At 40.9% G+C, this 16,404-nt stretch overlaps 1 protein-coding gene across 1 annotated transcript in view; it reads left to right on the forward strand.

Annotated features, from left to right (window-relative positions):
* The first annotated feature begins 762 nt into the window (after positions 1-762).
* The window catches only part of LOC114885066 (lymphoid-restricted membrane protein), a 43,457-nt gene continuing 27,815 nt past the window's right edge, over positions 763-16,404 (forward strand). The window contains exons 1-6 of the mRNA XM_029204383.1: positions 763-1,336; positions 2,253-2,366; positions 9,557-9,737; positions 13,154-13,233; positions 13,313-13,391; positions 14,868-15,026. Of these exons, the coding sequence (XP_029060216.1) occupies positions 763-1,336; positions 2,253-2,366; positions 9,557-9,737; positions 13,154-13,233; positions 13,313-13,391; positions 14,868-15,026 (1,187 nt within the window). The remainder of the gene's footprint in view (positions 1,337-2,252; positions 2,367-9,556; positions 9,738-13,153; positions 13,234-13,312; positions 13,392-14,867; positions 15,027-16,404) is intronic.

The raw sequence follows: 16,404 nt of genomic DNA on the forward strand, positions 1-16,404 counted from the left end.
TCTGATGGGGTTTGTGTGAAGTTTAGACATAATACATGTAAAATGCTCAATAAAGGGGATATTTATTAAGTTCTCAATAGCTGAGAATCAGAATAGGTACTCAAATGGGAGCTTTCATATCGTCACCATCATCATATTTGACATATACGTGAAAAGCAATGTGGTTAGGGGTCCTCTGGAGCAGGAATGACTGGGTTCAAATCTGGACTCTGGCACTTATCTGAGGTGACTCTGGGTACGTCCCTATTCTCTCTGTGCCTGAAAATGGAGCGAATAGTAATGCTTGCCTCATAGAGTTGTTCTGAGGATGAATGAGTTGATACATATAAAGAACTTAGTACCACACCTGGCTCATGGGAAATACTTTATATATGTTAGTGGTTATTATTTTCTAGAAATTTGAGGGCCAAAGTTAGACATGCGGAAATTTATGTAATGCATTTGTTTAAACAACAAGGACTTACTGTATAGCACAGGGAACTATATTCAATATCTTGTAATAATCTATAATGGAAGAGAATCTGTATAACTGAATCACTCTGCTGTACACCTGAAACTAACACACCATTGTAAATCAACTAAAATATAAAAAAGCAATTGTTTAAAGATAGCTGTTTAAAGACATCTTGATCCCGCCAAAGTCGGTTTGGGAATAAATAGCTATTGCTACATTGTTGTTAGGACAATGCTAACTTTGAAAAACATGTCTACTTTTGCCAGTACTTTAGCCACTTCCTCTGTCTCACTGGAGGAAAGTCAACAATGGCCCCTGTCAAGAAAGCAACTGAGAAGCGGCATAACCCGGTGCAAAGCATCTGTAGAAAACTCCAAGCCATCCAAAAGAGAGAAGAGAGTACAAGTCCCATCCAACAGATTATCAGATACCAGTCTAGCAGGTTTGACAGTCCACAGACTAACCCCAAGAAAGACTTTGAAGAGGTACTGAAGAAAATGATGACTGCTGCCATTCCTCTGCCTGACCCTCGCTCCTCAAGCCCTGAGAAAGTTGGTGCCTTTACTTCACATCCTCAACGAGCGTCTCCAAGAACCCCATCCATCTCTCATCTCAGCTCTCCTGAGTATGCCACATATTCTCTTATCCTCACAAGCTCGGGAAACATCTCAAGGCCTAGATCACAGATCTCCCAGAATTACACATCTTTGATACCGCAGATCAGAAAAAGGGAACTCTTCTCTAACAAGGATTTGAAAAACTGTTGTAGTGAAAATGATTTTAGTGCCTTAACCCTCGACTTTGATTCCACCTCTAATCAGAGCTCTGAATTTTTTACTCCTCAGGATTCAGTGGTGAAAAAATTATCTCTGAATGAAGAGGGTAAATATTCATCTTTTAATATTTGTTCTTCTGATAAAGCCTTGAGCATATCACTATGAGAATACCTGAACTAAAATGAAATACCAGTGTACATTATCGAAACTTGGAGGGAAGCATCCATCTTTCCCTTAAAATTGTGTTTTCCTCTCTTAAAAAACTCTTAGATGTGAAATATAAGTATTTTCTATGCTTTCAATTTTAAACCTGATAGAAATTCTAGATTGTATTTACAGTCATAATCATTGGCATTTCTCTGCTGACCTGAAAACAAACTTTCTCCTGGGCAAATTAGAATGGCATGATGGGAAGACATAGATACAGGGGAGCTAAAGTTCATATAGTTCCAACATGCCTTGCTGAAAACTACCATTTTAGCATTTTTTGTGTTTGTGAGAGTAAAACATGTAAGAAAATGTAGAGCCAATAAAGTAGACCAGGGGAGAATGTAAATTTTGGAGGCCAATTTCAATGAAATTTTGGAATTCTATTTAGAGGATTGCTTACAGAGTCCCATATGTGATAGGCCCTGAAAAACAAAACAATGTAAAATGGCACATTTTCTGTAGAGCTAATCTTTACGTTCCCTCTATTTTTCCTTAAAATATTTCTATTTGTGCTACACTATTTGCTTTTTCACAGAGTGCTTCTAACGTTACAGGGCAGTAAAGCTCATTTCCCTCTTCGTCATCTCTCCTTTTATTCTACCTTTATAAAACTTATAAGGAAAGGAAAATGAATAATCAGAGACCCTTCAAGACCACTTTTTCTGCTTGATCTATTCAAGTTAAGTAACCAGTATTGTGGACTGCTCTTTATTTAAATATGTTTTCTTGTTAAAATTAAAACAAAAAAAATGAGCAATTAAGCATATTAGCACAGAAAAGCATCTGGATATGCAAACTTTTTCTTCTACTAGGGCGGAAACAAGGAACAGATGATGGCAAGGAAGATGTAACCTACAGCAATAACAGGACCTGTGAAGAGGAGTTGCTTACAAGTATTTTTAATGCATGTGACACCAAATGCAGAGGTCAGTCGAAAATTATCTGCTCAAATGTTCGGTGGTACTCATCACGTCATTGTACTTTCTATTGCAAGAGAAAGGGAAATGGCTTATGTGTGATGCTCTGTGCATCTGTGTCTACACACGTGGTGCGTACAACCTAATTTGGGAGGAAGGGTGGCCGTCTAGATGTTGGTTAATTTCTTTGTACCTGTTTTACATATTTTACCAGTGTCTTGAATGATTTTATTGAGCTTATCAACTGATTTACCAGCTGCAATCATTGACTGGAACTACTTACCTCTCATAGTTGTTGCCTCACAAGAAATATATACTTCATACGTATAAAACTGCTACACAAATTTAGCTCAAATTTTGGAGTTAATTTTAGATTTTCAGTTCTGTTTTTCTTAGAGATGTGTTCTTTTTAAAATTTCCGCAAGTAATTTTTAGCATGTAAATGGCTTGTGATCACTGTAATAAAATTAATAATATATAGAAAAGAAGGGAAAAAAACTCATCAGTAATCCTGTTTCCCTGAGTAAGCATTGTTAATGATTTGTTGTATAACCTTCCACAAATTCCTTGGTCAATATGGTTTTGTTTTACTTGGATTAAAACTTCTTTATTATAGAACATTACAAACATATACAGGAGAAAAGAGGTATAACCCTTATAATGTAAATAGTGTCGTAAGTAATGATGTCTCATTTCTAGCCCCACCCACTTTCCTCTCCTCCACTCTGGATTAGTTTGAGACAAATCCATGACATCATATTATTTCACCTGTAAATATTTCAGCACGTTCAAAAGATAAAGACTGACTTCAGACACAACTATACAATGTCATTTTTATGACTAAAAAGGTGACATACTTTCTTAATATCAAATATCTTATCAGGGGCTTCCCTGGTGGCGCAGTGGTTGAGAGTCCGCCTGCCGATGCAGGGGACACGGGTTCGTGCCCCGGTCCGGGAAGATCCCACATGCCGCGGAGCGGCTGGGCCCGTGAGCCATGGCCGCTGAGCCTGCGCGTCCGGAGCCTGTGCTCCGCAACGGGAGAGGCCACAACAGTGAGAGGCCCGCGTACCGCAAAAAAAAAAAAAAAAAAATCTTATCAGCATTTGTTTTCTCATTTGTGTGAGAAATTTATTTTTTGTTAAACGGTTTAATTGTTCCAATCAATATCCAAGAAAAGTTTCTTCATTGTTATTGGTCGTCTAGCTTATCTCTATGTTCCCTTCCTATTCTCTCTTTTTTGTATTTTAAGGTATTTGTTAATGAAACTGGTTCTTTTATCTCATAGTTTCCCCCAGTCTGAATTTTGGTGATTGTGTGGTCTTAGAAACACAACCTGTTTCTTTGTCCCCTGCATTTAGAGGTTTGATCAGATAAAAGTTTTGTATCTCCTTTTGGCAAGATTCCGCATAGACGGTGTATATATTTTTATCAGAAGACAAAACTATTTGAGGATGAAGGCCTAGATTTATTCTTTCATTAGGTGTTGTGAAAGGTGATAGTCTATTATTCCTTCCTATTTTATCAGCTGGAATATCTATAAAAAGAAACTCTACCCTGCCTAGCAACTATTTGGCTGTGGCTGTCTTGTTTCCCAAAGGAAAAGCAGGATAAAAGCTAGATTGTGCTTCTGATTGAGAGTGAATTGCAGGTATTGTGCCTTTTTACCCCTAAGTACATCAGTGTGTATTTCCTACAAAGGACATTTGCTTGCATGACCACAGAATGATTGTCAAAATTAGGATATTTAACCTTGATACAATATTATTATCTAATTTAAAACTCTATATTCAAATTTTGTCAATTTTTCCCAATAATATTCTTTATAGATTTTTTTGTTTCCATGTCCAGGATCGAATTCAGTTGTCACATCTCTTTAGTCTCCTTAAATCTGGAGGAGTTCCTCGATTCCTTGTCTTTTATGACCTTGAAATTTTTGAAGAGTATATGCCAGTTACTTTGTAGAAGATCTGATATGTCCTCTTTTTTTTTTGTTTTTTGGGGTTTTTTTGCAGTACGTGGGTCTCTCACTGCTGCGGCCTCTCCCGTTGCGGAGCACAGGCTCCGGACGCGCAGGCTCAGCGGCCATGGCTCACGGGCCCAGCCGCTCCGCGGCATGTGGGATCTTCCCGGACCGGGGCACGAACCCGCGTCCCCTGCATCGGCAGGCGGACTCTCAACCACTGCGGCACCAGGGAAGTCCATGATATTTCCTCTTGATTATTCAGGTTCTACATTTTTGCAGGCACACTACGGAAGTGATGTTATGTTCTTCTCCGTACAATATTTCAGGATTTTTAACTTTGATCACTTGATTAGTGTGGTGTCTGCCAAATATCCCTATTGTAAAGTTACTATTTTTCCTTTATAATGGCTATAAAAAATCAATCAGTCGATCTAAGAAAGAAATGGAAAATTTTATTCGAGGCAAATTGAGGATTATAACTCAGGAACAGCCTTTCCGAAAGCTCTGAGAACTGTTCTGCCTGTTAAAGATCAAAGCACATTTTGAGACAGAGGGCTGTACGTTCAACGACATATTACTGACAGTCTACACAATCCAGATCTAAGCATGCAAAGCGAGTAGTGGTTCGTGGGTCATCGTGGCTCCTTACAAGATTAAGAAGGAAGGTTATGTCCTACGGATCTGTCTTGCTGATGCTCAGAGAATGTTGCTCTTTATGGTTGAGCAGGTATTTCTGCGGATGGGGATGTTTGGGATGCATAATGTAGATACACAGTGCACAGTAGAGGGGAGAGAGGAGGCCAAAGAGCAGAGGAAATGTTTTATGTTTAAATTTTCCTTGACTTGCCTTAGAATATGAATTTTTATTTCATCAGTAATTAATAAATATGGGAAGATACTTTGAATCTATGTAAACATTCTGTTCGTCATCAAACTTTCACTCACTAGTTTTAGCATCTGTGATATTATGATTTATTATAAGTAGTATATATTTGGTCTTTGTCCCATTTGTGGCACAGAGCTCCTAAAACCATTAGAATTTCCTAAGTGATGAGAGCAATAAAGGTGCCTTTTTTATGTTAATGAAATGACTTTTGGACCCCACCTTAGGATGAGGGCTAGTTGCCAATGGAGCCAATCATGTGAGTAGGTGGTTGGAACTTTCGGTCCCACTCCCCAGACCTCCAGGGAGGGGAGAGGGGATGGAGATTGAGTTTCATCACCAATGGCCAATGATCTAATCAATCATGCTATGTAACGAAGCCACCATAAAAACCCAAAAGGAGAGGTTTGGAAAGCTTCCACGTGGAGATTTGGAAAGTGTGGCATGCTGGGCAGAGCACGGAAGCTCCATGCCCTTTCCGCATACCTTGCCCTGTACATCTCTTCCATCTGGCTGTTCCTGAGTTATATCCTTGTATAATAAACTGGTGATATAGTAAGTAAAAATTTTCTTTGAGTTCTGTGAGTTGCTCTAGCAAATTAATGGAACACAAAGAGGAGTCATAGGAACCTTCAATCTATAGCTGGGCCATCAGAAGCACAGGTGACAACCCGGCCTTGAATTGGTGTCTACAGGGGGTGGGGTCAGTTTTGTAAGACTGAGCCATTAACCCGTGGCTCTGACACTATCACCACATAGGTAGTGTCAGAATTGGGTTGAACTGTAGAACACCCAGTGTCTCGAGAATTGCTTGGATGTGTGTATGTTGTGGGGTGGGGTAGGAGGGAGGGGGAAGAACCCTACACATTGGAATTGGTGATCAGAAACATAGCATCTACTGATATTTCTTGCCTAAATCAATTCTTACCATGGTGTTGCCAAATAGAAAATTTTCAATTTCCAATATTCTTTCTATATTTTTTGCTTGTCAATCTATCATCAGGGTTTTACCATTTCTCTAATTAAATGAATTAATATCACTACGAATTTCTGGATTCTTCTTAATTCAATATATATAATCTGTTACTATCATTATTTATTTATTTTTTATTTTTTTATTTTTTTTGCGGTACGCAGGCCTCTCACTGTTGTGGCCTCTCCCGTTGTGGAGCACAGGCTCCAGACGCGCAGGCTCAGTGGCCATGGCTCACGGGGCCCAGCCGCTCCGCAGCATATGGAATCTTCTCGGACCGGGGCACGAACCCATGTCCCCTGCATTGGCAGGCGGACTGTCAACCACTGCGCCACCAGGGAAGCCCTATCATTATGTATTTTGATGCTCAAACTGTCCCAGAGTTGGCCGGCAAGATATCCTTTAAGCTGGCTCCTATGTCTGTTTGCATTGTCCTCATCTTTCTTTGAGCATCTCATTACTTCCTGGAGCAACCAGGTGTCCCAGGTACTAATAATTTTGAGACATCCCCATCCTTTTTAGTAGCTTCCTTGTTTTCCCTAGTATTATAAAAGTTTTTAGGCTTATCTCATATATTTCCTGTCCCAACCTTGGAATCAGTTATTTCTTCAAGGATCCATGGTTCCTTTTAATGGGAAATAATATATAGAGACCACAATCTGGGGGCAGGGGATGGTGGTTGTTTCTAGGCATTTTCAGTGGGCAGACCTAAGAAGTACTTGAAAATTTTGAAGATATATTGCATTATGAGTTCATAGTCTTCCTTATAAAGCAAATTCAGGACTACAGGGTTTTTACTCATCTCATGTTCTGTATGCCCTTTTTCAACCACAGAAAATCTTGGTTCTCAATGACACCAGTATAAATGTTCCTTTGCTTTCTTCTACAATACATACACAATGGTTTCAGATGAGCAGTACCCAAACTACTTATGTTGTTTCCTGTTGCTGAATTACGACAAACTTGGTGGCTTGAAACCACACACATTTACTACCTCACAATTTCTGTGAATCGGGAATCACTCACAAGGCTGCAATCAAGGTGTTGGCCAGGGCAGCTGTCTCATCTGTGGCTCGACTGGGGAATGACCTGCTTTAGGTGGCAGAATTTAGTTTCTTGCAGTTGTAGTACTGAGGGCTTCAGAGTCTTGTTGCTGTCAGCTGGACAGTTTCTTACTAGTTGGACCTCTAAACATAGGTAGTCCATAATATGGCAGTTTGCCTCTTCAAAGCCAGCAAGGGAATGACTCCAGCAAGATAGGCACTGTGATCTTATGTAACTTAATCATGCAATTAGATACATGTAATCCTGTCTCCTTTGCCATATTCTACTGTTCAGAAGCAAGTCCCAGGTCATGCCCACAATCAAGGGAGGAGACTACACAGGGGTGTAAACATTAGGAGGCAGGGATCATAAAGGGGCACCCTGAAGTCTGTCCACCTCACCACCACAATGGTTTAAGGCTTGTTTTTGGTCATTCTTTCTCCTTAAGCTATATACAACAAGTTCCCTAAGTATGTATGGGAATGTTCCCAGACTTGCTTTATAATCTGCTTTTGCTCACTTAATAATTTTGAGTACTTGTCTGGGTCAACAAATTTGCTTTATATACTGTACTTTTGCGGGATGTAACATAATATATTTAAACAATATGTCTCAATTGGATTTTTTTTCTCTATTATAAACATCACCATAATGATCCATAATGAACATTCTCGTAGCAAAACATTTGCCTATACTCTTAATTATATTGGTAGGATGAATGGGACTTACTTATTGCCCCAAAGCCTCTCTGTTTGGACAGAATTTAAGGAAATATTTCCCTGAAGAAAATAAGGAAGTTCCACTGAAGGGAGATGGGAGATGTGTTAGAAACAGAACCAATGGGTGTGTGTGTGCGTGTGTGTGCGTGTGTAATGTACATAAAGAGATTTATTGTAAAGAATTGACTCACATGATTATGGAAGCAGACAAGTTCTAAGATCCGCAGGGTGAGTGAGCAAGCTGAAATCCTGGAGAGCTGGTGATGGTTTAGTCCCAGTCAGCGTCCAAAGACCCGAGAACCAGAAGGGAACCCGTCCAAAGGTCGACAGGCTGAAAACTGAGAAGGAGCTGATGTTTTTGTTTGAGTCCAAAGTCAGGAAAAAAGACAAGTCCGGGTTCAAAGGCAGTCATGCAGGAAGAACTCTCTCTCACTTGGGGAAGGGTCTGCCTTTTTGTTCTAACCAGGCCCACACACATTAGGGAGGGCAGTCCGTGTTAATTTAGTCTACCAGTTTAAATGTTAATCTCATTCAAAAACACCCTGACAGACACAACCAGAATAATGTTTGATCAAATATCTGGGCACTCCATGGCCCCGTTAAGCTGACACATTGCAAAACCATCACAGAAGACCTTTCGAGTTTTGAGGTATATATGTTACAGGTTCCAGAGTTTTAGTGGAGGAAAATGAGATATAGGTATTTTTTTGACTCTCCAACTGTACTGCAAACAGGAATAAAAATCATCTCTCTAAATAATTATTAATAATTTTACTTCCATTTCTTCCTGTCACAGCCAAATGACATTTTCCATTAAATTAATACTCTCTTTAAAGTTGTTCAGTCTCCTTTACACCTCTCCCCTCCTTCTAATTATATACTGGACTTATTCTGTATATATATCAGGGTCTCTGCTTACCTCCTGGGGGAAGAATCTTCACTTCTGCATCTACCCTATCAACCTTCTACTTCCTTTTCCTTCTCCCCTTCAAGCAGCTAGCCTAAGTCAGGACTTAGTTAAAAGACGTGTCTTATGCTTAAGGAAGATTGGTGTGTTAATAACTAACATAGTCTGTTTGACTTTAATTTTTGAATGTGATAGTAGGACTGACTGTGTCTAAGAATGACTTTTCTACCCCTCCCCCCAAATAAAAGTCAGACCACTTACTGGAGGCTGAAGTTTCATCTAGGGCAGAGGAAACCCTTCCTTCACCGAATGTTTTTTAAGAAAAGAATGGTAGACAAAAATAAAGTGGCATTTTGATCACTTCCCACAAGTGATTATTGAATACATATATCGTTCTTATTTAGATCTCACAGCAACTCTGTGTAGTAGCATCATCTCACAGACGAGTACACTGAGGCTCAAAGAGATTGAGTGATTGTCCCAGAGCCACACAGCTGATACAGTGCAGAGCCAAGATCTGACCCTAGTCTGTTAGACTCCAACCCAAGGCCAGTGCTCTTTTGACTCTGTGATACCAACTCAGCAGTACTGCGAGGGTTATAAGGCACGTTTAGGTTCCCAAGGGACCTAAAAGAGTTAAGTGCCTCATTTAAAAAAGATAATCTTTCCCCACCTTTTAAAACTAACTTGGCTTTCTTCTTCCTAAGGCTCAGTCAGAGTTACCAAAGTAATAGATTACCTGAGACAAACAACTAGTCAAGGTTCTGAAGATGGTAGCCTTGAGGAGCTGTGGAACAGGCTCGATCCTGAAAAGAGAGACATGCATGTGAATCTGGAAACCTTCCAGGCCATCATGAGAGAATGGATAGCTCACTGCGGAAACAAATGGTAATCATCGTCCCAGCAGGACGTGTTTTCAGGTTCTGTTTTAACAATTGCTTACAATGAATGCTAATCACTGTTTCCTGCGCTGATGGAAATACTGTAATCTGGTGCTTTTCACATTTGAGCGTGCACTGGAATCACCTAAATGGTATTCTACCTGATTGTTGGGTATCTCCACCATGATTGAGTAGGTCTGGGGTTAAGCCTGATAATTTGCATTTCTAGCATGTTTCCAGGTGACACTGATACTGATGGGGGGAGTTGGTGGGGGGTGATGGGCACACTTTGAGAACCTATTATGTTAATTATGATAACATTCATTTATTGTGATTAGGGGCAGCACATATTATTACGTTCTTCTGGCATAAGAGTCAAGCAAATTATTGGTACTGACCACCAAGTCACCAAATGAATCTAAATTCAGCATGAACTCCCTTTTAAGGTCAGTGGGGAGATGTAGTCAGTGAGTGTAATTTAGAAGCCTAGAATATAGGGAGGCTAAAAGGAAAAGGAAAGGATGGTGAAGCTGAGAAAAGGAGAAGGAGAATGGTACCCATGAGATGAGGTGCCCTGGGCGGATACTGGAGAAGCATCATCTTCTTTCACAGGAGCCTAACCCTTGGGCTTTTACTCAGCCACCAATCTCCAGCTACCAGCTGATATGTACTAGGGGTTTTCTTAAAGAACGCTTTAAGCCCAAACGGTGGCAAAACTTGCTAGATTTCATGCGGGGTTAGGATGTATATGTTGCAGGAAGGGGGACCCGTTCCGGGGCCTGAGAGTGGACCCTTGTCTAACACTCAGAAATGAATTGTCCAAGGAGACACATGTGCTGACAAAGCAAGAGACTTAATTGGGAAGCGGTGCCCAGGTGGAGAGCAGCAGGGTAAGGGAACCCAGGAGGACTGCTCTGCCACGTGGCTCGCAGTCTCGGGTTTTGCGGTAATGGGGATAGTTTCCGTGTTGTCTCTGACCCATCATTCTGACTGAGGATCCTCCCTGGTGGCGTGCGCATCCCTCTGCCAAGATGGATTCCAGCGTGCGGGTTTCTGGGAGGTTGGCAGGACATAGAGTCTCTTCCTTCCTCTTTTTGGCACCTCCCACATTCTCCTGGTTAGTTTTCTGCGGTAGCACTGTGTGGTGTTGTTGTTTGTTTTATTTTGGCTGTGTTGGGTTTTTCGTTGCTGCACACGGGCTTTCTCTAGTTGCGGCGAGCAGGGGCTACTCTTCGTTGCGGTGCGTGGGCTTCTCGCTGAGGTGGCTTCTCTTGTTGTGGCGCATGGGCTCTAGGCGCACGGGCTTCAGTAGTTGTGCCTCATGGGCTCTAGAGCGCAGGCTCAGTAGCTGTGGTGCACGGGCTTAGTTGCTCTGCGGCACGTGGGATCTTCCTGGATCAGGGCTCGAACCTGTGTCCCCTGAATTGGCAGGGGGATTCTTAACCGCTGCGCCCCCCAGGGAAGCCCAGTACTGTGTTCTTTATCGGGACCTCCTGTTGTGAGACAATTCATGCAAGTGGTTATCATCATGCCTGGCCAAGGCAGGCGGTTTTGGTCAATGGTTTCCTAATATATAATGACTTAAAAAATGTGACTGAGGGGCTTCCCTGGTGGTGCAGTGGTTGGGGGTCCGCCTGCCGGTGCGGGGGGGTGCGGGTTCGTGCCCTGGTCCGGGAGGGTCCCGCGTGCCGCGGAGCGGCTGGGCCCGTGGGCCGTGGCCGCTGGGCCTGCGCGTCTGGAGCCTGTGCTCCGCGACGGGAGAGGCCGCGTCGGTGGGAGGCCGGCGTACCGCAAAAAAAAAAAAAAAATGTGACTGAGATGTTGTTTGTTATACACGAGTTAATTGTGAAGGCAAGATAAATATATATAAAAATATCTAATCTTACTAGTAATCAAAGAAATGCAAATAAAGAGAACATATCATTTTTGCCCATCAGGTTAACAAAGATTTAGAAGAATGACTCTATCCCATGTCATCAGGGCAGGTGGAGAAATAGGCCCTCTCATACTTTGTTGGTAACGGTGTAAGTTGGCACAGTTTTTCACGGGCAATTTAGGAATGTGTATCAAACCCTTAAAAATATGTAATGTGGTCAAATAATGTAACTTCGGGAAAAATAACCAATCATATACTCTATATATGCAGAATGTTGTTTATGATAGTGATAAATATAACAAATATGGAAACATTTAAAAGCAGGTATTTGGACAAATGACTTACAATACTTCCATACACTAGAATCCTAATTAGCCACTCAAAATTATAATTAGATAAATATTTGACAAGAGAAATATTCATATGTATTTATTTCAAACAATCGGCCATAGATCTGTATATGTAGTACGATTCCTTATTTGTCAAGAAATAAAAATATGCACAGAAAAGTTGGGAGGAATATACTCCAAAATGATTATCTCTGCGTGATGACCTTAAGTTTGTGTCCTCTTTTCTTATGAATTTTCTATTCTTACTAAAATATTTAGGTTTGATTGTGTAATAAAAGTATCAATAATTCATTTATAAAGTGGAGTGAGGGCTAAAGAGAAAACTTATTTTTATAACAAATAGAAAGGAAAAGAAAAAACATGGGAGATATAAATACAAAATATCAGAACAGAAACTCAGAAATGGTGATGGATGTAGATCTAGGAATAGTAAGAGTGATGTCTGAGTTACTCTGCTCAGTCATCTTCTGACAGACATCTCACACTGAAATGCAACGGGATGTAAGTACAAATTTAGTGGCTTTTGTAGCTGCTCCAGAGAGGTAATCTAAGGGTTTGGCATTTAGAAAGATTAAGTGATAAAACTAAAATCATAGTATAAAGACTCTTGGAAAAGAAATGGTTGAAATTTTAATATGTTTATTTTGGGGGTTAGAGCTAGCATTGGTGTCCTGGATAGAAGCCTGTGAAGAGGGTTCCCCAAATTTCAGGTGTGAAATGTTCCAAAGTACAGTTAGTCTAGGTTCAACTTGGTTTTTCGTGAGAAAGAACACCATCAGTGTATCCCAAAGTATTAGTTGTTTGTGTCTTTTCCTTCCCAATTCTTTAAGGCCCAAGGTCTTGCTACCTCTACAAGTGTCCACTTATCCCTTTAAACTACATCAACTTCCTGACCCACTGAGACTTCCCATCCCCTAAGCACAACTGCTGTACATCGACACCTACCTACTTCTCTGCGCACATTCTCTTTTCATGTTAGATTAAAAGTTTATGGAAGGTGGAGGTACGCCTTATATTTCTTTTCTATGACCGTATTTAAGCACAGGGTTGGGTTCCAAGTAGTTGCTGAATGAGTAGATGGTTTTAAAATTCAGAAAGAAAGACCTGAATAAGAAAGTACAGAGCACAACTGAAAAGTTAGCTAAGCTTTGGTTTGACAAAGAATCCTAGCTCATTGGTTTTGTTTTTTGGTTACAGGGAAGGAGTGAATAATGGATCAAGCAGCAGAATGGGTAATTCTGCTTTGGAACAGGACAGCATAAAATCAGGTGGAGCAAGTATGAATGTGTGTCTCTGCCACTTTCTTGTGGTTTGGAGAAATGGATTTTTCATAAACCTCTCTTATATGTGTTTCAGTTAAGATGACCACAGATATAACAGAGTCTGTATCACGGAGCTTTGAGGCTTTGGGTGGAGACATGTTTAAAGGAGTCTTGTAAGCATTCTTACTTACAATGCTTTCTTAAGTGCCTCAAATTTTCTTATTTATTTCATAGATTTATGTATTTTATTTACAATAAAGTCACTTAGCTCTTCTTGTGTGTGTGTGTGGTAGGGCTAACATAATTTACTTTTAACTTTTACCTATTCTATCCCAATTGCATTAGAAGTAGTTTCACTAGGAACACAAATTATGGAAGATTAGTATGACATGAATTAACATTTTCTCACTCATGAAACACTTCTCCTTCTTTGACTTCGTGTGTTTTCCATGGAAAACAAATTCCATTTGAAGTAGAATTATGACGTTGACCTTAAGCTCTTTGGAGGGTTACTTTTTTTAAATTTTTTTTGCGTTACGCGGGCCTCTCACTGCTGTGGCCTCTCCCGTTGCGGAGCACAGGCTCTGGACACGCAGGCTCAGCGGCCATGGCTGACGGGCCCAGCCGCTCCACGGCATATGGGATCTTCCCGGACCGGGGCGTGAACCCGTGTCCCCTGCATCGGCAGGCGGACTCTCAACCACTGCGCCACCAGGGAAGCCCTGGGGAATTACTTTTAAAGCACTTCTTTAATAGATACTTTTAGATATGAATGAGAAAAGCTGTTTTCTGCTAAATGTGAGCTTTAGATATTAAGGGGAGGTGACTCTATCCTTCCTTAATATTATTTTTTTGCCACACACCACATGGCATGTGGCATGTGGGATCTTAGTTCCCAGACCAGGGATCGAACCCACGCGCGCTGCACGGGATGCACAGAGTCTTAACCACTGGACCTGTCCTTGCTTATTTTATCTTTGCCACTTCAGGTTTATCCATGCAAAAATGGTGGAGTAGGACCCATGTAGCCAATCTGTGCTAAACTCTAAGAAAATACGGCAAAGAGGAAGAGAAGGCCTGGGACTCCATGAAACACACAGTTCTGACTCTCACAGGGTTTATGATCACATGTCAGGGGCCAGAGTGACACCCACAAACATTAACAAGCTGTAGAAAATTATAGGAAAGATGAGTCCTAAATTGTGAGCTTCAGGCTACAATTATAAGACTCTAGGAATTGTTTCCTAGTTAAAGGCCTATTCAAACCTGCCAAGATTCCTGACTGAAAGAGTACAGTGTCAGTTTATTTCAGGACTTTCCATAACCCAGGCAGAAATAGGAACTCTTCAGTGTAGACGGCGGCAGGTGTTGGGAGCAAAGTGGAAAGGAGGAAATAAAAGCTGTAGAAGTCGACTTCACTAGTGGCAGGTGCTAAATATCTGGGAATTTTGGAAAAATCTTTGATGCTATTGTAATAAGTACTTGAATAAATACTGTGTAAATAAACTACACTTATGAGGATGAATGAAGACAAAGTAGAAAATCTCACAGGAATATTTAAGCCTGTTTGGGCTTAACCATTCGCCTTACTTTGATAGGAGGGGATTAGAGATGTTGAAGATTATTCTCATTCATTCTTTCACCTGCAGAGAGGTGCCTGATTTGATTACCTGTGTAGCAGACCTGCATTTCAACAAGCAGAAATTGGAGGAGGAAAATAATAAGCTTAAGTTGGCATTAGAAAGCTTGGAGGACGCTAACAGCCAGTTATCAGAGGACTGTACTGAATTGCGCCTTCAGATAAAAAGGTAAGCCGTGATGGGGTTACTGTGTGCTGGGAGCTTTTAGTTCTTTTTCCTTTTTTTTAAAAAATAAATCTGTTTCTTATTGAGATATAATTCACATAGCAGAAAATTCACCCTTTTAAGGTATACAATTAATTCAGTGGTTTTTAGTATGTTCACAAGGTTGTACAGCCATCACCATGATTTAACTCCAGAATATTTTCATCACTCTAAAAAAAAATCCCATACTGATTAGCAGTCACTCTCCATTTCCCCCTCGTCTCAGCATCTGGCAGCCACTAATCTACTTTCTATCTCTCTGGATTTGCCTGTTCTGGGCATTTTCCTATAAATGGAATCATACAGTATGTGACCTTTGTGTCTCGCTTCTTTCACTTAGCATCACATTTCCAAAGCTTATCCATGTTGTAGCATATATCACTGCTTCATTCCTTTTTATGGCTGAATAATATTCCATTGTATGGATATACCTCAGTTTGGACACTTGGTTTATTTCCACTTTTTGACTCTTATGAATAGTACTGCTATGAACATTTGTGTACAAGTTTTTATGTGGACATACGTTTTCAGTTCTCTTGGGTGTATACCTAGGAGTGGAATTGCTGGGTAGTAACCTATACTTAGCATTGTGAGGAGCTGCCAAACTGTCTTCCAAAGCAGCAGCACTATTTTACTTTCCCACCAGTAAGGTTTGTTAGTTCTTTTCTAGCGATGATGTTCTCTATGTCATTCAATCTCTGTGTAAGACCAGTATGCCTAAGGATCAAGCGTGAATCCATCCCAACAGCCTGTGGTTCGGTAGAACTCTTACTCTATGCAAAGTCCCATGCTAAGTATTATGAGAGATACATTGATGAGTCATGTTTAAAATGTACCCTCAGGGTACCTGTAGCCTAGAAGGATGATAAGAATTTCATGATCTTAGCTTAAGACAGAAGGGGATAACGGACCTTGGAGACATACCGGATAAAGTGTCAGATACTGGTAAAATAGGTTGCTGGGAGATGCTTGAGCATCAGGAAACAAGCAACATGGTTCTCACAAAGTATGTGTGTACAGATGTTGTAGGTCTAAAATTCTGAACAGAAAAGTTCTAAGTTAACTTGAAAAGACAGTAAAGCATTCTGACCATGAACTCTTACCCTCATAATTTTTGACCAGCATCCAAACCAATCTATAAAATTAAAAAAAATATATGCTAACCTTTGGCTTCCCTGGTGGTGCAGTGGTTGAGAGTCTGCCTGCCGATGCAGGGGACAGGGGTTCGTGCCTCAGTCCGGGAGGATCCCACATGCTGCGGAGCGGCTGGGTCCGTGAGCCATGGCCGCTGAGCCTGCGCGTCTGGAGCCTGTGCTCCGCAACGGGAGAGGCCACAGCAGTG

The sequence above is a fragment of the Monodon monoceros genome, unplaced genomic scaffold, assembly GCF_005190385.1.
Source record: "Monodon monoceros isolate NGI ecotype Baffin Bay Population unplaced genomic scaffold, NGI_Narwhal_1 Super_Scaffold_6, whole genome shotgun sequence".
NCBI classification, from domain to species: Eukaryota; Metazoa; Chordata; class Mammalia; order Artiodactyla; family Monodontidae; genus Monodon; species Monodon monoceros.